Source organism: Barbatula barbatula (genome assembly GCF_947034865.1).
Source record: "Barbatula barbatula genome assembly, chromosome: 13".
Classification (NCBI taxonomy): domain Eukaryota; kingdom Metazoa; phylum Chordata; class Actinopteri; order Cypriniformes; family Nemacheilidae; genus Barbatula; species Barbatula barbatula.
In genome coordinates, this window is record NC_136776.1 from 23,230,892 (window position 1) to 23,253,165 (window position 22,274).

The 22,274-nt window shown below is 37.9% G+C and overlaps 2 protein-coding genes across 5 annotated transcripts in view; both read right to left on the reverse strand.

The window, feature by feature from the left end:
• Positions 1 to 686: 686 nt before the first annotated feature.
• Positions 687 to 8,774, reverse strand: smarcd1 (SWI/SNF related BAF chromatin remodeling complex subunit D1). The gene is made up of 13 exons (XM_079471069.1): positions 8,464 to 8,774; positions 6,606 to 6,778; positions 6,479 to 6,521; positions 6,152 to 6,274; positions 5,517 to 5,639; positions 5,321 to 5,437; positions 5,151 to 5,252; positions 4,788 to 4,949; positions 4,613 to 4,710; positions 4,398 to 4,533; positions 2,404 to 2,526; positions 1,850 to 1,951; positions 687 to 1,758 (listed from the first exon to the last, which is right to left on the reverse strand). The coding sequence occupies exons 1-13, from the start codon at positions 8,638 to 8,640 to the stop codon at positions 1,705 to 1,707; spliced, it is 1,533 nt and encodes a 510-aa protein (XP_079327195.1). The 5' UTR covers positions 8,641 to 8,774; the 3' UTR covers positions 687 to 1,704.
• A 5,105-nt stretch (positions 8,775 to 13,879) lies between these two features.
• LOC306902470 (acid-sensing ion channel 1B) overlaps positions 13,880 to 22,274 on the reverse strand; it is a gene marked incomplete at its 5' end in the record, with an annotated part of 145,709 nt that continues 137,314 nt past the window's right edge. For 2 of the 4 annotated variants that reach the window (XM_079471066.1, XM_079471064.1), the window contains 6 exons: positions 13,880 to 14,885; positions 15,928 to 16,026; positions 18,261 to 18,340; positions 18,420 to 18,511; positions 20,597 to 20,750; positions 21,106 to 21,162. In XM_079471066.1, the coding sequence (XP_079327192.1) occupies positions 14,790 to 14,885; positions 15,928 to 16,026; positions 18,261 to 18,340; positions 18,420 to 18,511; positions 20,597 to 20,750; positions 21,106 to 21,162 (578 nt within the window). In that variant the 3' untranslated portion in view covers positions 13,880 to 14,789. The remainder of the gene's footprint in view (positions 14,886 to 15,927; positions 16,027 to 18,260; positions 18,341 to 18,419; positions 18,512 to 20,596; positions 20,751 to 21,105; positions 21,163 to 22,274) is intronic. The other 2 variants (XM_079471067.1, XM_079471065.1) reach the window with 2 other exon arrangements.

Below are 22,274 nucleotides of genomic sequence, written 5' to 3' on the forward strand. Positions count from 1 at the left end.
AACCCAAGTACACATTACAACACATTTCTAGCTAGAAATAAATCACTAAATAAAAATATATCTTACGGAAATTAACAAGATATTTACCACAGTTAAATCCAAGAAACATCCCAGAGAGCACACAAACATCTGGCTTACGTCTACATTTACATCTGCAATAGTCAAGTCAGCTTGATTTATAGATTTCATTGTTAGAAATGAGCAACAATACACAGTTTGCTCATCTGAACGTCTGCTAGAGATCTGGAAAACGTCCATTCTACATCATACACATCATCTAGAGGAATATTACGTCTGACATCTCGGAGACGTATCGCAGATGAAAACGCAAACAGTCTTAAGCCAGATGTATGTGTGATATCTGGGAATGGGTCATTTTCCAAGCGATACAAAAATGAAGTGGACAAACGCCAAGCTATAAAGAAATCACAAAAAGAAATCAACAGGTAACCATATCAAAAGACTGCCGTCTGCTTTCCACCGGAAAAAGAAAACACACACATTAAAATCAACGTAAAGCCTAAACAAACACAATAGAAAGCAAGAAAATAAGTATCCAGGTAAACATATTAACTTTAAACTAGAAATAAAACGCGACAAATAGATAAACGAAGAAAAAACATAAAATGTTAAATTAAACGCTGACAAATCACAAACCTGAAACAATAAACAGACATGGACACAAGTGAGCGATAATACAAGATAATCTTTATTATAACACAAAAGCTGACAGAGAATTACAACATTTGGTCCATGAAAAAAAAGACGATATAAAATGGATCTCCAGTCAAAGCAAATGCAAGACTGGTTAACTAAGAAGATTGTTAACTACCAAGAATGTTAAAGTAAACAAAATCACTTCTAAATGTTTAAATACTCGGGTGGAGGAAGCATCGGGGTATCTTCAGCAGATCTAGAAAACGTTAAAAACTCAGCGGAGAACTACCAGTATTTGAAGTAGCAGGTCATCGTTTCTATATCATCGTTTAGCACCGACAATTTAGACAAGTATTTAATGAACCATTGATCTGTAGAGGAACATCAATTCATAGATCACAGCGAGGATAGCGTGAAACCACTAAACAGTCTAGGACCAGAAGATCAATACGCAAACAGGTCGATCAGTAGTACGTCTAATCTTGCGAAGCTTCGTTCGCCAACGTGCTGGACTACAACCACTACGGAACGCATGAGTACTGAAGGTAATTCGGTTACCGAGCGGGAACGCTGACTGACTTCTCCATCTATATTTCATCCTCGCGGAGCTGAGGTACTAAACTAAGTTAATAATCTGCACGTAACTAGACTAATCTTCATAAAGTTCATATTATGAGAACATTAAAATATCAAAGACAATATCGATTACTTCAAAAATAAACAATGACCCCAGTTAATATTTAAATCAGCAAATCGAGATTCCTATTCACGATTTAGTAATGTTGCGATAACGATAAACAAAACATCTCACTAAATCCGTCAGTTTGGTCAGAAAACGTCATAAAATGAAAGATTCTGAAAACCTTTCTTTACTGATTTATAGGCCGAGCATGAAACCTGATGTTGGCGAAATTATTCGGGCATATATTAGAGGAGTCGGGGTAAAGGGTCTCCTGGGGGGCTACAGCAGGACGATACGAGATAAATGTAATATAACTGTGGTGATCAGATACGCTAGCAGAAACCCGTCTTTCACAATAAGCACGCTTATGTGTTTCGAATGCCCAGAGCCTGTTCCAGCTCCTGTCTCCTCTGCTGGACCTGAGCGAAACAGAACAACGTCGGTTAAAGAGGATTCAGAAATGCCAAATAACAGATTAGCAAACACTCCGTGAATAATAAAGAGATTCACCTTTGAATAGAAATAACGGCAGACGGCCTCTTGAGCCCAGGGCTGGAAGTAGAACTCCGCACGTCTCTCCTCCTCCGGGTTCCCGACCACATCAGTCATCGTCTGCAAGACACAGAACACAAGCCAAAACCGTATTGAGAAACTTGTTAACGGTTTTGTTTTCTCTAGACTTTGAAAAGTCAACCAACCCTTACGGAATCCTCCGCATCAAAGTCCAGTCACATCACTAACACACAGTTACACTTATATAAAGGCTCTTCATACAATAGCCTGCTATCCACAGGGCCGTAAATAAACATACAACAAGCTTTTAAAAAAACAAGCTAAAGCACAAGTAACTTTGTACCGTGATAATAAATAATATTGTACGATTGATGCACACTACTATTTGATATATATATATATATTTTTATAATGCTTTGAAACAATGACAACTAGAAGCTCTACATGAATAAAATGTAACCCATCTTTTTATTGACGGTGACATTTGTGCATCAATATGGCAAATTGATCTCCGTAATTCTGCTGAAAGCTGATTGGTCGTTTGGTCTCACCTTAAGGTCTCTGCACTGCGACTGCAGCCAATCATTGATGAATCCCTGCGGGTCTCGGGCGAAGCTCAACATGAACTCTCTTTGAGTCTTCAGGTGGTTAATCGTCTCAATGGTCTCATGGATCTGAAGACATGAGCAAAGTTCACCTTTAGTTGGATTAAACTGAATTATGCAGGTTAGCGAATCTGACTGAAAAGTGTTTGGTCTTTCAATTTTGTTATCAGCACAGGAATGCTTCATTGCGTCTCACTCGATTTCTTTACGCAGAATTTAGTTTTGTGGTTTGCAACACTATATTAAATCTATTAGGTTTGGCAGAGGAAAACTGTACTATATGGCTTTTCATTTAAAGTTAGAGATGATGGTTAATTTCCTATTCACACAACTGTTGTTGGATATCAAACAATGGTGTTACTGAATCATCATCTAAGCTGTAATCGTCTCAAGCTCAATCTCATCAGACGACAGGGCTTTTACTGTGCTGGGCTTATCAAGACCGACCGTGTCACCAAACACAAAGTTCAAACCACAAACTGTCGCAAGCCGACCAGTGATGTAACTGGGTCAAAGAGGAAAAAAATACATGTGGTAAGAAGCTCCTACATAGATCCCACAAGTTCTGTTTAAAGACTAGCGACCAATTACAGTTTTAAATGTTGATAGCAAAATTTAGAAAGCAGGTGACCAATATCATGCTAAAAAGTATTTAATGATGGCAAATAATCGACAAACTGAATTATTACTATACTGCTCTTTATCATATTGATTTAATTAACACAAACACTCAACACATGAGTTTGCTTGCCAACACTGAACTCTTTATCAGACTAAACAGTGACGCGAGCTGAAAAAAGCCAGGACAGTATCATGCTAGCTTGTGTGTGTGCGTTTCTCCACCGAACACGCTTCGATTCGTGAGACGCAAGAGTCATTGTGATATTCGGCAGACAGGAACAGGGAGGAACACAAAACACCACTTTATAGAAAACAACAGCCGGTCTCCTGCGGTGGAGATCTGAGCACTTACAAGACTGTTCATTCATCCAGAAGAAAGCCATGAACAAACGACACAATCATCTAACACAAACCTTCAGGTAAATGTTTGACTAGCTAACACATGAACGACAATATAACAACCGGTCAAAGTTTACGAACACTCACATTGTCGAAACTAGTAAGCTCCTCAAAACTTTAGAATAACACAAAGGGAACTATGTGGATTATGTTTGACTAATAAAATCTAAACACAGCTAGCATATGTACAATGTCTGTTATAGATCTGGAGAGTGAAAACATCTGGTAAACATCTCAGAAAGAGCATCTATATGACATCTGACAGCAGACCTCTCAGAGACGTAGTGCAGATGAGCAAACTATGTATTGCAAATGCAGACGTCTGCCAGATGTATGTGTTCTATCAGGGAACAACTGTTTTTTTATGCTTTTTAAACAATATAACAGCAGTTCCCATCTATTCTTTGCTCTTACTGGCTCTTTATTAATAATTTAGTCAAAACTCATCCATTTCATTTTTCATTCAATAAAATGTTATCGGTTGACAGCCCTATCGACAATTAATTTATTAATGATTATAAGTTAACCGATTAAAATTAATTGACGATTAATCAACCTAAACACAAATACCTTCAGCAGAAGTGCATATAAAAAATAATAATAAAATCACCTGACGCTAAAGTCTGCATTCTTCACATTCCTATATTTAAGCAATCACATATACCCCTTGAGATCAAATGATCTTTATGATTACTCGATTAACCGATTAATTGTACATCCCTTTCAGCGAAACTTAGATCAGATATTCTACTATCTGAAACTAATAAAACAGTTGCGGTGATCTGATCAGACCAAAAACACAAACAAAATAACATCCGATTACAATATGATCGACGAATCAACAACAGCCCCTCCGAAAAACCCTTCCCATACTGCTGCTCTCGTCAACATCCAGGTTTTGCTTTTCAAAGACATCATACCTTGTTGTCGAGCCCTGCAATCTCCTGCTGACTGGCCGTGGACAGAAGAAAAGAGTTCATCTGCGTCTTCAGGGTGTCGTCCACCTCAACGTCGATATCATAACACGCCGTCTTCTTCTGGTCGTTGGGGTCCACGCTGAAACACATGTTCAGGTTCAGACAGCATTTCGTGGATGAAAAGCGATTTCGGGTGGCATCGTGTTGCCGACGGTTACCTTATGACGTGGTTGATGATGATCGGCTCAGGCGGCATGAGTAGCGCGTGCAGACGCTGAGGAATCTCAGAGAACTTCATCCTCTGGGATTCAAAGATCTGAACACGACAGAAAATCATTTTGAGAATAATATTTAATACATTATTGAAATGTAAGGCGATAGAACGTGTCGAACCTGCTGGAGGTATTTGTCACAGTTAATGAACTCTCGCTCGTGAGGGTCCTGCAGTTTGTGGGTCTTCACGTACTGCCACAGGGCCTGAATGATCACGGGTCGGGTCTGAGTGTGGATGCCCAGCAGTCGAGCCAATCGAGGGTCCAACTTGAACTGAGGAGGCTGGAGAGAGATTGAACTCATTTTAATGTTATTCTTTTGATTCTGGGGTGAAGTAAAATCTTATTTCTATTTATTATGAACGTTTATAATGAACTCTGGACAATATTGTTAAATCTATCACTATGTGTGTGCCGCCCCCTAGTGGTGATTCACTAGAAAGCAAAAAGAACTTGTTTAGTTGATATGGGAGACTGTTGTCACCTGGTAGTCGAGCATGAGGAGTACGGTACAGCGAACACCAACATCTCCAGGTCTCTTCACCTGAAACCCATCCGTCTCTTGAGTCGTGGCCGTCCTGTGCCACTGAAAGCAAAGGAGACATTAACCGAATGAACTTCAGTTCAGCACATTCATATAGTTATGCTGCTTACCTCCACCAGATGATTGTCAGGTCCATATAAATCTTTATCCAGCTCGATGACTAATGACTTAAAGAAAGATGAAAACTTTCTCTTCTGTTTGGTGGCTTCATACTTGGACACAGCGGTCTGAGAAAGACACGGACAGATTATAAAAAGACATTCAGATTGAACGCGAGTCGATGGGAGTTGAGAGATTCCAGCTTACGTCTTCGAGAAGTCGACCCTCTACGCGGAGCTCCCATGATGCAACGGTACCCTCGCCGTCCTCCGCGTCAGGTTTGGCGGGGTTGAAGGTGTTGGAGATAAAGATACGCAGCTTTCGTTTTTGCTGCGCGGGGAAATTCAATGTTGAGTTTGAGACATGCATGTGATTTATAACATTACTAAAATAAAATTTGAAGCATGAATCCAAATCACTTCACTTCACTTGCACAATAAGCGTGTGGACACTGCGTATAAGGGCTGTGATGATGTATATCGTGATTCACACTTATGTCTAGGTCGATTCCACTCTTCTGTGATCTACAGCTCTTTGATCAGAAGGAAGTACCGCTCGATCGAAATCACAACGAGATTGACGAGTGTTGCTTTTTCAAATGACTCAATCACCATCGCTATAAATATACTTTATTATCATGAGAATACCTGAAAAGGTTTGAAGAACAGCGATAGATGCCCTTTGGCATTTCCTTGAACTCCGTGTTTAAATCGTTCATTTTAAAGTTTTTAAGAATATATATCCTTCATCTGAGTTTAAGACACCGGGTTAATCCAAACACAATACCTGTATCTTCTGTTAAATTGACATTTTTATTTCAGATCCAACAAATTTGGATTTACCTTGATGGGTCTCTTGAGAGCTTCCTGGATGTCGAGTCTCTTGCGCATGATGGTCTGATCGAGTTTCCTCTCGAACGCCAGCAGGTCCATGTACGCCTGAGACTCGGGGACAAGCTCTCTGATCTGAACCAATGACAAAATATATTAGGAGATAATTCAAATATTTCTCTGCGGTCATATATGTTCGCTAGAAAAAACTTGATATTTATCTAAACAATACATATTACGAAACGGGAACGGAAAAAAGGGTCAAATATTTTCAAACGAGTGTTCAACTTGTGTATAGAAACTCTCATGTTTATATAAACAGATTTCATGGACACTTACTCGCTGAGGTAGAATTTTATCCGCCATTTTCTTCTTCTTGGCACTGAAATAAACCAACAAAGTAATTTAGTTCAATTCACAAACAGAGTAAAAACAGTCGAAATGATCACACGACAATGTTTCTTACTGTTGGTTGCGATTCTGTTGCTGGACCTGTTGAATCTGATTCGGCGGTGGTCTCTTGCGGGACGGGTCCATGACGGGCATGCCGGGGCGAGACACTGGACTGCCCCCAAAACCCGGAGGCCCCATGGAGGGTCCCTGAGGGGTCATACGACTGGATGGAGGCATCCCTGGTCTCTGCAAGACATCAATAAACCATCAGCTCCTGATCTCAGTAACCACACAGACTCTTTTATCTAAAGTCATTTACAGTGAATTTATTACTGACTCAATCGCAGCGATCGACCCCGAACATAAATTGTGCCGCTGCTGAACATCATTTTTATATCATTGCGATTAACAAACACAACATTTGAAATACATTTTAGAAAAAATACAAAATAAACAAGACAAATAAGTGATCTGTGTTTTCTGCTCAGTCATATGTTTGTTATTTAAACATCTTCAGAACACCTGGCACGTGTATAATACAGCACTACAGCTGTGGTCACATTAAGTGTCTTTACAAGGCACTGCGTTTAATGGTTTGAGTTCTGAAACACAACAGAAATGTCAATGATTTTAAGACACATGACATAACCTGCTGAAATAAGTGTTTAAGTGAATCATCCTAGAATTTCAGACCAAACCACAGACTCATTGACGTCTGTCTTTAATGTACAGTAACACACACACATGTAAATGTTCTGATCAGGTGTCATTGTGATTTTAGCGGATGTCTGTAAGAACCACAGGTGTATAAACATGTTACATTAACATATATGACAACAGCTAAATCATCACTTTGATTTCAAGAAGCACTCTCATCGTTTTACCATTTTAAACTGATCAACCTTTATAACCGATATTTTAAACCGCGACCATTCCAACATATTTCGAGGCTCATGTAGGTATTATATCATATATGCAACAATAAATAAGTAAGAAACCTATACAGTGGTGCTCAAAACCTACAACCACATTGAAAACCAAACAAAGTTCTAGAAACATCACTTTCACAACATATGTGCACCATTTAAATATTTACCACACACATTTACATTTCTTATTTTATTTCAGATTATACATTCTTCTAATCTTCCTCCTGATAGCACACATCTGGTTTACATCTGCAATACGTCTCATAGAGATGTCTGCTGTCAGACGTCATATAGACCTCTAGAAGACGTCTGTGAGATGTGTGTGATGTAGAATGGATGTAAAGCTGCTCTTTCTAAGATGTTTAGCAGATGTTATTTTACACAGCAAATGTTTCCAAATCTCCAGCAGATGTATTTCAGACGTCTCCGAGACGTAATGCAGATGAGCAAACAGATGTAAATGGAGACGTCAAATAGACGTAAACCAGATGTATGTGTGCTATCAGGCATACCACTGTAATTCAATTATTAATATGCAGCAAAATATAAACAGAGTTATGCAATAAACCAAAACAACATCGAACTCTTAGTTTGATCAATAAAATCAAGCAGATATATAATATATATGACAATATAAACACACCGAGCACGAGCGCAAACACAAGCATCAGCAAAATGGACCCACAGGCCCACGAACCCTTTAAACGAACTGTTCGTGTTCAAACTTATTCACATTTAATATCGAAGTGTATTTAAAGCACGTGTATAAAACATCATCCTCGTCTGATGCGTTTACTTTATTATCAGACGGATGCTGAATCTGATCGATGTAAAGTCAATGCACGCGCTTTCAATAACGATCGATATTTGAATGTTAACGCATTATATGTTATTTCATAACGCGTTCAATACAATCACACAATGCGGAATATGAACGCGTGTTCGCATTTAAACCCCTCCGGTCGGGTTCGGGTGGTTCTTTGTTCTCCTCGCGCCTCTTACCGGGTATCCGGGCATCGGTGATCGGTACATGTGGTTCTGCGGCCCGCCGGGGCCCATCCGTCCCGGCGGCGTACCTGGACCCATAACGGGCCCCGCCACGGCCACCGGCGGCCCGGGACCCATCGGTGCTCCGCCGCCTCCCGGTGTCGCAGGCTGAAAACCTCCACGCGCCGCCATCTTCTCCGAGAGCCGCAGCGCGAACACAGCAACACCGCCTGTGAGAGACGCGACCTGATATCGCGAGAGCTCAACAGACAACAGCGCAGCCCGAGCCGGAATCTCGCGACATTTGAGAAGGGATTGCGTCGACGTCATCTGAACCCTGACGATTTATAAATGATATTTTACGTAATTGTTTTTTTCTCTAACTTTGTTGTATATGTTTGTACATTATTTATCGTAGCAATATATATTTCTCATGAATTATTATTCGTGTTAAAACTTACTTCATAGAAATATGTTTTATTATCTATGTGTGAATATTGTAGTTTATTTTATTATTTATTAGAGTATTTGTCTGCATTTTTTATAAAGAAGAATTAAGAAAAGAAGTATTTTTTAATAATTAGTTCTTTGTTATTTAACATAAATTATAAATTAATATCCACAAGAGGGCGACAAACACCAAAATAACATTATTAAAGTTTACATTAGATTTCAAAGGAAAGGAAGATAATCGAGTACATGAGTCCCAGTTTACCCCAATTCTCTCCTTTAGATTAATGTGTGTAATCACAAGGTCTTGTTTTACACTAGTTAACATTATTAACTAATCTTGAAAATACAATTAAAAGGCACAAAACTGAAGATGTTGAGCCTTTAATCACATCATTTCTTTAGTGCGGGTCAAATTATCTTCAACTTCTAAACAGAAAAGTTCATTAAACCATAATCAGCGGGACAAATGATACACAAAAAGCCTAATGAGTATGTATTTGCAATGTGATAGATTAGATATAACATCCCCTTTAAGGTAAACAGTATATATACATTATCCCACTGAATGAGTTGATGTTTGAGGTAACGGTACCTCCAGTGTAGAAATAATAACCTGTAACGGAAGGTAACACCATCTGTGATTCATTTTGAGGAAACCATAGAACGGTATAGAATCACATCATCATCCGACACAAATGTGATATTGATATGACAGCTGTTACACATCATACCTTTAACACATCAAAGTGACAAACTTCTTGTCTTTTTCTAGTTTAAAGAACGATTTTCCACTAGATAAAGCTCAGGGAGGTTCTTTATGTCTTTACTGTAGATCTCAGTTTATACTGTATGCCCCTCTGCACACTAATGCTCATACTCACTATGTGTGTAGTATGTACTTGATCAAGGTTAAGTACCCTACATCAGGGTCTTCAGATCTGCTCCTGTTTTATATGTGTAGGTCTATTTATATACCGTCCTTCATGTTGAATACCGTAGGATGACAATGAATCACAGCTGCTGCTGTTAATCTCAAACACTTCTGTCTGTGGTTTTTCTGTGAAAATGAATAAGTGAGACGTTTGTAAAATTCTGAATGATATTTATTATATCTTCATAGATAAATAGAACAGCCTATTATCTGCAGATGCCCACGGACGATCAGGCAATATGTATGTTTGTCGTAAAAACAACAACAAAAGAGTTAAACGTAGTATTATGAATCAGCTGAGTATTATGGTAATAACACTGACATTAATATTTGATCATTCTTTTTCCTTTACATTTCAGCGGTCTTTGTGCTTTGATATGATGCTGACAAATATGTCGCCGCTATTACAAAAGTCAAATAAACAATCAACGGGTCACTTTCATGAACAGAATTCAAATGAAGACTGAAAACACATCCAACACACACACACACACCTTCATCCAAACATGTACTTCTCACATCTATACATCACACACACACCTAAACACACAGGTACACGTACACACACCTTTACACAAATAAAGACCCTAAAACCTACATAACAATTCACCTATACACACACACACACACAAATGAATGCGCACACACACACAATGGATAAACCTTCAAACAAACACACACACAAATTGAATAAACCTTCACACAAACACAAATGAATGCGCACACACACACACACACACACACACATACACACAACGGATAAACTTTCAAACAAACACACACATAAATGAATGCACACACACACGAAAACAAATAGACCTTCACTCAAACACACACACAAATGAAAGCGCACACAAACAAAACGAATAAACCTTCACTCAAACACCCACACAAATGAATGCGCGCGCGCACACACACACACACACACACACACACACACACAACAAATAAACCTTCACACAAACACAGACATAAATGAATGCACACACACACACGAAACAAATAGACCTTCAGTCAAACACACACACAAATTAAAGCGCACACACACACACACACACACACACAAAACGAATAAACCTTCACAAAAACACACACAAATGAATGCGCGAACACACACACATAAACACTAGATGAATAAACCTTGATGAATAAACACAAACACAAATGAATGCACACTTACACACAACGGATAAACTTTCAAACAAACACAAACATAAATGAATGCACACACACACAAAACAAATAGACCTTCACTCAAACACACACACAAATGAAAGCGCACACAAACAAAACGAATAAACCTTCACTCAAACACCCACACAAATGAATGCGCGCGCGCACACACACACACACACACACACACACACACACAACAAATAAACCTTCACACAAACACAGACATAAATGAATGCACACACACACACGAAACAAATAGACCTTCAGTCAAACACACACACAAATTAAAGCGCACACACACACACACACACACACAAAACGAATAAACCTTCACAAAAACACACACAAATGAATGCGCGAACACACACACATAAACACTAGATGAATAAACCTTGATGAATAAACACAAACACAAATGAATGCACACTTACACACAACGGATAAACTTTCAAACAAACACAAACATAAATTAATGCACACACACACAAAACAAATAGACCTTCACTCAAACACACACACAAATGAATGCGCACACACACACACACACACACACACACAAAACGAATAAACCTTCACAAAAACACACACAAATGAATGCGCGAACACACACACATAAACACTAGATGAATAAACCTTGATGAATAAACACAAACACAAATGAATGCACACTTACACACAACGGATAAACTTTCAAACAAACACAAACATAAATGAATGCACACACACACAAAACAAATAGACCTTCACTCAAACACACACACAAATTAAAGCGCACACACACACACACACACACACACACACAAAACGAATAAACCTTCACAAAAACACACACAAATGAATGCGCGAACACACACACATAAACACTAGATGAATAAACCTTGATGAATAAACACAAACACAAATGAATGCACACTTACACACAACGGATAAACTTTCAAACAAACACAAACATAAATGAATGCACACACACACAAAACAAATAGACCTTCACTCAAACACACACACAAATTAAAGCGCACACACACACACACACACACACAAAACGAATAAACCTTCACAAAAACACACACAAATGAATGCGCGAACACACACACATAAACACTAGATGAATAAACCTTGATGAATAAACACAAACACAAATGAATGCACACTTACACACAACGGATAAACTTTCAAACAAACACAAACATAAATGAATGCACACACACACAAAACAAATAGACCTTCACTCAAACACACACACAAATGAATGCGCACACACACACACACACACACACACACACACACACACAAAACGAATAAACCTTCACAAAAACACACACAAATGAATGCGCGAACACACACACATAAACACTAGATGAATAAACCTTGATGAATAAACACAAACACAAATGAATGCACACTTACACACAACGGATAAACTTTCAAACAAACACAAACATAAATGAATGCACACACACACAAAACAAATAGACCTTCACTCAAACACACACACAAATGAATGCGCACACACACACACACACACACACACACAAAACGAATAAACCTTCACAAAAACACACACAAATGAATGCGCGAACACACACACATAAACACTAGATGAATAAACCTTGATGAATAAACACAAACACAAATGAATGCACACTTACACACAACGGATAAACTTTCAAACAAACACAAACATAAATGAATGCACACACACACAAAACAAATAGACCTTCACTCAAACACACACACAAATTAAAGCGCACACACACACACACACACACACACACACACACACACAAAACGAATAAACCTTCACAAAAACACACACAAATGAATGCGCGAACACACACACATAAACACTAGATGAATAAACCTTGATGAATAAACACAAACACAAATGAATGCACACTTACACACAACGGATAAACTTTCAAACAAACACAAACATAAATTAATGCACACACACACAAAACAAATAGACCTTCACTCAAACACACACACAAATGAATGCGCACACACACACACACACACACACACACAAAACGAATAAACCTTCACAAAAACACACACAAATGAATGCGCGAACACACACACATAAACACTAGATGAATAAACCTTGATGAATAAACACAAACACAAATGAATGCACACTTACACACAACGGATAAACTTTCAAACAAACACAAACATAAATGAATGCACACACACACAAAACAAATAGACCTTCACTCAAACACACACACAAATTAAAGCGCACACACACACACACACACACACACACACACACAAAACGAATAAACCTTCACAAAAACACACACAAATGAATGCGCGAACACACACACATAAACACTAGATGAATAAACCTTGATGAATAAACACAAACACAAATGAATGCACACTTACACACAACGGATAAACTTTCAAACAAACACAAACATAAATGAATGCACACACACACAAAACAAATAGACCTTCACTCAAACACACACACAAATTAAAGCGCACACACACACACACACACAAAACGAATAAACCTTCACAAAAACACACACAAATGAATGCGCGAACACACACACATAAACACTAGATGAATAAACCTTGATGAATAAACACAAACACAAATGAATGCACACTTACACACAACGGATAAACTTTCAAACAAACACACACATAAATGAATGCACACACACACGAAACAAATAGACCTTCACTCAAACACACACACAAATGAATGCGCACACACACACACACACACACACACAAAACGAATAAACCTTCACCAGACACACACAAATGAATGCGCGAACACACACACATAAACACTAGATGAATATACCTTCACTCAAACACAACAAATAAACTTTCACACAATCACACAAAAATGAACACACACACTGTTTAGTATATATTTCTTCAGATACACACGTAACAAATATATCAGCCAAATGTATTATTCAATGTCAATAAAATCTATTTCAACATTCCATGAACATAAACTAGATTTGTAAACATTCGTACATCCTTCTACATATGTATGTGCACATTTTAGATGCTGTTCATATGTTGACATTGCATGAACCAGTATGACACATTATTCTCCTTCTGTTTTTAACCCTATTTCCCTGTAAAGACTTCATATATGGTATTATTGTCTTATCATTTTAGGTTCATTAAGAGAAATTGAATCCACACTCACAAACTCAATTAAAGCGTCTTCTGAAACCTGTTAATAATGGAGGCAAACTGGCGATATTAATAATAAGGATGAAATGTAAATCAAAATAAAACCATGCACAGGACGATCAGCATGCATTTACAGGATGAGCTCAGAACGGCTCAACTCTGCGTTCAGAAGATTTACATTCTCATGAGATACTGATGAGTGAGACTATCATGAAGCTACATACAGTGAGTTAAGCGCTATATTTATCTACTGATCTACGTAAGCCGCTGATCTTAGAACAGTTTAGAACAGTCGCTATGTACATAAAGGCATCAGGGTCCAGCTGCGAGAGGCTGATTCGATGTCCGAGTCACGATACGAGAAAGTCCTCGTGAGAAGATCCAACGTCACGAGGCGTCCGGGACTTTTACATTTCAGGCAGTATTTCCATCACATGTTCAGCAAAAAAGTTTCGCACATTTCCATGTGAATATATACGCAGAGATGGATCTGTATTTTTCTTCCTGTGTTGTTCGGCTCCACGTGTTTTGTAATGGTCGTGATGGGTCTGTGATGCTCTGATGTGGTCGGCTTTGGTTGTTCTCCATCACGCGGACGCTTTTGTGTTTCTCAACAGGTGAAGTCTTCGAAGTTACCCTGACCGGGATGATGAGGTAGCATGTTGCCTGGGTACGTCGATGGGGTACGAAGGTTGTCACAGGGAGCCTGAAAAGATGGATAAATAGATATAGACGTATAGATTGAGATCGATGGATAGACAGACGACTATAAATTATGGATTTATATGTGTATAAATACAGAATCAATATAGATGCATAGATATAAATGTATAGGATATAGATGTATACAGATGTATAGATATAGACGTATAGATTGAGATCGATGGATAGATAGACGAATTAAAATTTTGGATATATGTATAAATACAGAATTTATATAGATGTATAGGATATAGACGTATACAGATGTATAGATATATAGAAAGATACAAATGTATATACACAGATGTAAAGATAGATATTTTAGACAGAAATTGAAATATAGATACAAAATTATGGATACGAATGTATATATGAGAATATAGATGAATAGATGTATAGATAGAGATTGATGATAGTGTGATGAGCACTTGAGACCCGTCTCAATAATGAGCTGGAAATAGAATTATCAATACAGAATTATGGATAGAGATGTATAAATATAGAAACATAGATAGAGATGCATAGATATAGACGTATAGATTGAGATTGAGTAGTCAGAACTCTAAAATTGTGGATATATATGTATAAATATAGACAGTCTACAGATATATAGATGTGAACATATAGAAAGACACATATGTTTAGATGTGAACGTATAGACAGAGATGATAACTAGATGGAAATAGAATGATCAATCTAGAATTATGGCTATGGATAAATTAAAGGATATAGAAGTATAGATGGTTACCCATATAGATGTATACCAATAGATGTATAGATAGATAAATATATAGTTAAATAGATGTATAAAGGATAGATACTGATGTATAGATATACAGGTAAATATAAGGACATACAGATGGATGTAGATAGACAGATTCTAGATACGCACAATTATACGTTTGACTCCAAAACAAATTTAAGAGAACACATTCAGATCAAAATGTTTGTATGTCAAGAGAAAGTAATGTTTACTGTACACACAATACTATGGTAATATTATGTTATAGTTTATAGACACAGACGGTGGTGTGATAGTTACTAACGTGATGCTTTACATCGTCCAGGCTGAGAACGGCTCCTCTCTCGTTGTTATTGGCCCTCTGCTTTTTGTTCTTGCAGCGACACAATTTAAACTTGATAACCTGCGAAGAGACAAAACAAAGCCCCATCTGAGACAAACTTCAAAACATGCTTGTTTTTATATAAAGTTAAAGCCACAATATGTACATTTGAATCGCTAGATGGTTTACTTTCGGAAAAACAACAAAAGGCGGAGATCGCCCATCATGTTCACATATAAGGTAATGAATTTAACAATAAAGATTATTCCATATTGTGGCTTTAAAGCAAACAGTGTGAATGAACATTTCTCAACCTGACGGTGTGAAACAAACAGCAGCAGACAGAAACAACACATTAAAACAGAGCGGGGTATTTTCTCCAGTCAGTCCCACGGGAGGCGCTCGACTGGCGCTTCAGCACAAACGGATGATATATGGCTTGTTATTGTCTTACAGCTGTCATGTTTAACTCAACCGGCTAACAAACACAAAAGCTGAAACTGACAGTATTTCTGCTTCGCTTCTGTTGCTGGATCTGACAGTCTGATCATCTGTGTGTCCTCATCTCACCCAACACACAACCTTCCATTTATCAACATTACACTGAATCAATGCGGCTATTTATATTTTCCCATAAATATGGATTTCTGGGAAAAGACATTCAGACCTGAAAACCACGTTTTACTGTAAGTGTTTGGTTTGGAGAAATGAATCAATATAAGAGTGTGTTCACATAAAACAGGAGTCACTTCACTTCTGATATTATAATACACACAGGGTATAAAACAGACACTAATAAGCCATCTATGTGTGAATATATCTATGTATGTGTGTGTACACGGCAGAGGTATATTGTGTGGACTCAGCACTTCTTTAATCACTCATTCCACGAGCGGTTATGAATAACAGAGGCGATCCACGAGCAGCTGAAGAAAACAGATAAGACAAAACACTTCTCGCTGCCTCAGCGTTCTGCTCCAGTTATACATCGCACATTCATAAAATACACACACTGAGAGTTTCTTCTGCACACTCCTGATATTTCAGTCCCTATATTCTCATCACAAACCGAATGACTGAATACTGGAGATACACCGAAACAAAATGTCTCCACCGATACTGATTATTCCGAGTGAAATCTGCTGACGCTAATACAGATTCGGGAGATGGAATTTATATTTCTTAACTTTCTTAATGTTATTATTTCATTTAAAGAAATTAATCGGAGATGCAACGATATATCGGTCAAATAATCGGTATCGGTTAATAAAAGCAATAAGTCCCAAGACTCTTTATCCATATCGGTGGAGAACTTTTTGGGTTACATATATGCATTAGGCAGACACTTTTATCCAAAGCAACTTACATTGCATTGTACAATACATTTGTTTCTGACTATGTGCAATCCCCTGGGATTGAACCCATGACCTTGGCGTTGCTAGCGTATGCTCTGATCACTGAGGTACAGGAAATCTTTGTGCTCTGTATACAGAAAATATTAAGAATACTTGAATTATATTAAAAACAATCAGAAAGTTAAGAAGTATTTATAAAATCTTCAGAATCGATGTCGATAGATGATAATCGCTTATTGGAAGATACATTTTGAATCGGTGGATTTCTACTATAGTACAATGCAATGTAAGTCACTTTGGATAAAAGCGTCTGTCAAATGCATAATTGTAATGTAAAATGTACTATTATTATTGAACATCAAACTGGTGATGTTTCTAAACATCTTCTATATACACAGCACAAATTCATTGTATTGTGAAATCGCTTTTAACGACCAATACCGATTGTTGGCCGATATATCGGTGCATCTCTAGTTAAAACGGAAGAAAACATAAAAATAAACTAAATAATATGTATAACTTCACTTCTCAAGTGGATTCTCTGCAAACAGCAGATTCTTCTGTTCAGGACTAAACACCCATAAACATAAGATTCTACAATCACTATATAAACAAATATGCAAATATTGAAAGTATCAAATATTGTCAAAAAGCCGAAAGCTACTGTAATATAACTTCATCATTGATATTGGCCGGCTGAGGCGTATGGATGAGAAGAAAAGATGTTAATGACTGATGCCCGCGCAAACAAATCATCACTTTCTAACCCCTGAAGCATCTCAGCAGAACAAACCCAATCGAGTCACACACATCTTGTGTTATCTCACAGTCCAATGTCATCAATCAACATGTCATACGATTTCTTTCACTTTAGGGTATTCATATATCAGAAGAAATCAAACCCTGAAGGATGATAATACATTTACACTAGGAGAATACCAGAATACATGAAGATCTTACCTCATACAGATAGTCAAAGAGCTCCAGTATGGTGAGGATACTGGCTCCAATAAACAGTCCCATCTGTCCACCAATGTCACCTGAAACGAACCATATGAAGGACAAATGACTCGAAATGATTGGGTAGCGAATCAGTCTGGATTTGAACAGTTCGCTCACCGAGAAGACCGGCCAACTCATACGCCGCCTTCTGCTCGATGGTCTCGTAGTTCAGAGCCTCAAAGAAGATGTCCAGAACTAAGATGTTGTCTCTGAAAGACACAAGAAAGATGAGTGAATGCTCGCTCAAGCTCCTGAATCTGATTCATCTCGAGCGAATCTCTCATGTCAGCAAATGTCGCTGTTTTAAATATAAAATGTACGGAATTAGTAAATCACTAGCTGATTTTTGTTCAATTGCGCTTCATTTAATATCACTTCATTAAATCCAAAAACCAGACTCAATATTAACATTTTGCATGATTAACAAATGTTTAGATATTGTACAGAAAAGCTGGAGAAAAATACTCAGAAATACTATTTTGTTTTGCTGTGTAATTGTTCAACGATCTTGTAAACAGTTAAACACAAACACGTTTTGCTCTTTCTAGTCAAAGTGTGAAACTCAATGAGGCTGTTGTTGTTGTAGATATTTCCTAACATCCTCTGTGTGTTTGTCAGTTCAGTGATGTGTTGCGTGTTTGCGGTGGTGTTTGAGGGCAGATGAAAGATCAGCTTCATTACACTTGAGCTGTTAAACAACTGACAATTAAACAAATCAAGTGAAACATTCATGCAAACTTCACCTCGCTGTTGATGTTAATGGACATTAAAATCATTCGACTATTGATTTATAAAACTGAGTCCAAACCAAATGTCATGAAACAAGTTCTTATTGATAACAACTACACACCTTAGACCCAATGTTACATCAATATTAACATTTAACAATGGAAAAACATCACCTCTGAAGCAACTTTTCTTAATTAAAGTCATAATACCACAAAATTGTAAAGTTCTTTAACCTATGGCTGGATAAAAAATTGACAAATCCAACCGTTGCTCTAATATAACCTAGAAAATGTCCATATTTGACCCAACCATGGCTTGAAACCACTCACCATAGGCTCATTTGAACCCAACGGGTTTGGGACTGTCCAAATCTCCAACCAAATTTCCTTTAAGCCAGTCGATTCCAATGTTTCTCATTAAACATCTTGTTTCTCTCACACAGTAGAGCAATACTAAACTAAAACAAGTTTGACACCATCTTTAAACAAGCCCCAAACCCCTAAGGAGTCCAATGAGAATACAACGTGGGTGCAGAAACCAAAACAAAGTATCCAATCAACTGTCCAATCTTTACGTTTGTGACCCAGGGGGCGTATTACAGAAAGTTTCTTATCTTAGGTCTTAAGATATGATGCGTTAAAATAGGATTTTTCGAATTACAGAAGCAAATCTTAACTTGATTTGGGATTCCTATACTATCTTTCAAAACCGTATCTTTTCTCTAGCTAGGAAATGCTAAATTGGACCACCAAGCTCGGCGATCCACTTTCAGGTCTGTTGCCAAGCCACCAACAACTGCGCGAGCTACTGATGAGTTAAACAAAATGGAAAGGCAAAACCGGCGAGCTATTTATTTTAATGCGGCGGAAATAGAAACGTTAATAAGTTTGGTAGGAATGGCCGATACTATTTGGTAAGTTTCACTCACAAAGACAGGGAGTGGGCCGATAATGTGTCTGCAGTGTCCGGCATTAACCGTACAGCTGAGACTGAAGAAAAGGTTTCCACCCTTGCAAGCGAAACAAAAAGAAAGCGGTCTACAGGGAAGGGCGATTTAATCGTGAGCGGGTTTTCTCTGTTCGTTTTTAAATCATTTTGAAGTTAGGAGAGCTGTGGAGTTAAGACCGCTTAGAGGATTATTTTACAAGTAAAAAGGCTCCTGTAATACCCCTTTCATATCTGAAGTTATTATAAGATTTTGCATTTAGGAAGTGCTGTTCTGTAATAGCGTTTGTCATAAATGAAACTACCATGATTTCAAGTTACAATCTTTCTGTAAGACGCCCCCCGGACCACAAAACCAGACAAAAGTAGCACGGCCATATTTATAGCAACAGCCAAAAACGACCTGCTACAGGGACCACTTCAAATCAATATTTTGATCTTTTTGCACCGTCAGATTGTCTCGGCCTAAAATGGTCATATCCTAACAAACCACACATCAATGGAAAGCTTATTTATTCAGATTTCACGTGAAACAAAATGGACCCTTGTGACTGGTTTTGTGGTCCAGGATCACATTTAGTGACAAAAGTGAACAGACAAACATTGAGTCTGATACTCACGCGATGTACTGCTCGGTTTTGTTGTACTTCTTGGCCAGATATTTAGCCGAGGCTTTGCTGGGGATCTTGACGAAAGAAAGCTCTTTACTGAAGCGTGTGGTGTTACAGGGCGTTTCGCACACGCAGTACGTGTTGTCTCTCTCCACCAGAAAATCTACACACCACCAAAGACAACATTTGAAAAACGGTCTGAATTGAAGAGAACGGCACAGTCCAGCCAATAAAAATGCATTTCGTTTTAGCATTATAATTCATTGGTGTGGATGCTAATATAGATTTCGCAACGTTTATCGTTCATAACGTAAACAAGGCTTTGGGTAAAAGGACCCTTTCTGCTGAAAACCGTCCGCTGGATGTGTGAGGAAATGAAATGAACAGTGAGGTGGAGCAGATGATGATGAAATGTTCCGAGGGGTCATAAATCGAGCTGTCCCATCATGACCTGAGGTTCAGTCGTGTGGAATGAGAAGCGGATGAGATGGAGAGGAATGATGGGAGTTTTCTCTCACCTAGAGCCGGATCGGCGCACTCTTTATACTGCTCCGGTGTGCAGTACGGAGCGTCTCCTGAACAGAGAAACAGAAATACATCTCAGTGACATCACTTCAAACGTTATTTCAAAATAAAAATGAGGCGTTCTTTCTCAATTGACACTGTTTTCATCACGATCGCTATTATTATTCATAACGCAATTTCCCAATTCTCATGACCGGTCAGATGTTTAGCTTGAACTTGTCATATTGTGATGTACATTAGCATTAACCGTCAGTCTCATTACTGTAATGGATTACAATAACTGTTAGCATTGTTACGTGATTTGGACTGACGTATTCATTTAACATGACATTGTGTCTGGACGAGAGGATTTTTATTGCATTACACTAATGAGATTCAAGTAAACCAAACAACCTCGGACGTAAAAGGGTCCTCAAAAATCTCATTACTGTAATGAGAAATGAGCTTCATTATCATGACAATAATGCCACGAGGCCACAACTCTCATTGCTACACTTTTATCCACATGTTGCAGATTCACTCATGAAGAGAAGATCCGGTATGTAAAACAGAATGCGTGAGCGAGCGAGAGAGAGAGAGAGAGAGAGGAACACAATGTTCTGTGCATTAGTGAGAGAGAACGGACAGCGTCTGTCCGGTAATTAAACCATGTGTATGTCCATCACGCTGCTCTCAACCTCCTTATAAACAACAGACTAGCTCTTTAAAGTCATTCAGCACTGTATTCATCTACACATACACTATTTACTCTTATTGCAGTTTATAATGTTACAATTCAATTTTATATTGAAATATTTTATTATATTTATATTATTTTGTTTATATTTTATTTGACTTCAATAGCACATTACAGTTTGTTGTTATTGACAATAACTAAACACAACCCTGCTAATAAAAAACTAACATTAAATTCAATCGAATGAGAGAGAGAGAGAGAGAGAGAGATGGTTGTAATTCATTTTCTATGTCGTGTAAATGCTTTGGCAATGCATAATTGACGTTTGTCATGCCAATAAAGGTATTTAAGCCTATTATTTCATTGAACAACAAATGTCTTTTTACTAATAAAACGTAGCTTTGTATACTGTGGTGGGCTATATAAGACCAGTTCTATTGCACTTATGCTTTTTGTTGCCTATGTTGTTCCAATTGCTTCCATTGT

Excerpts from the sequence above, each read along its gene's own strand:
- smarcd1 (XM_079471069.1), bottom strand. The coding sequence starts at position 8,640 with ATGGCGGCGCGTGGAGGTTTTCAGCCTGCGACACCGGGAGGCGGCGGA. Across the intron at positions 6,522-6,605 it reads CAACAGAATCGCAACCAACA|TGCCAAGAAGAAGAAAATGG; the intron begins GTAAGAAACATT and ends GGTTTATTTCAG. Across the intron at positions 4,950-5,150 it reads TCCTCATGCTCGACTACCAG|CCTCCTCAGTTCAAGTTGGA; the intron begins GTGACAACAGTC and ends ATCTCTCTCCAG.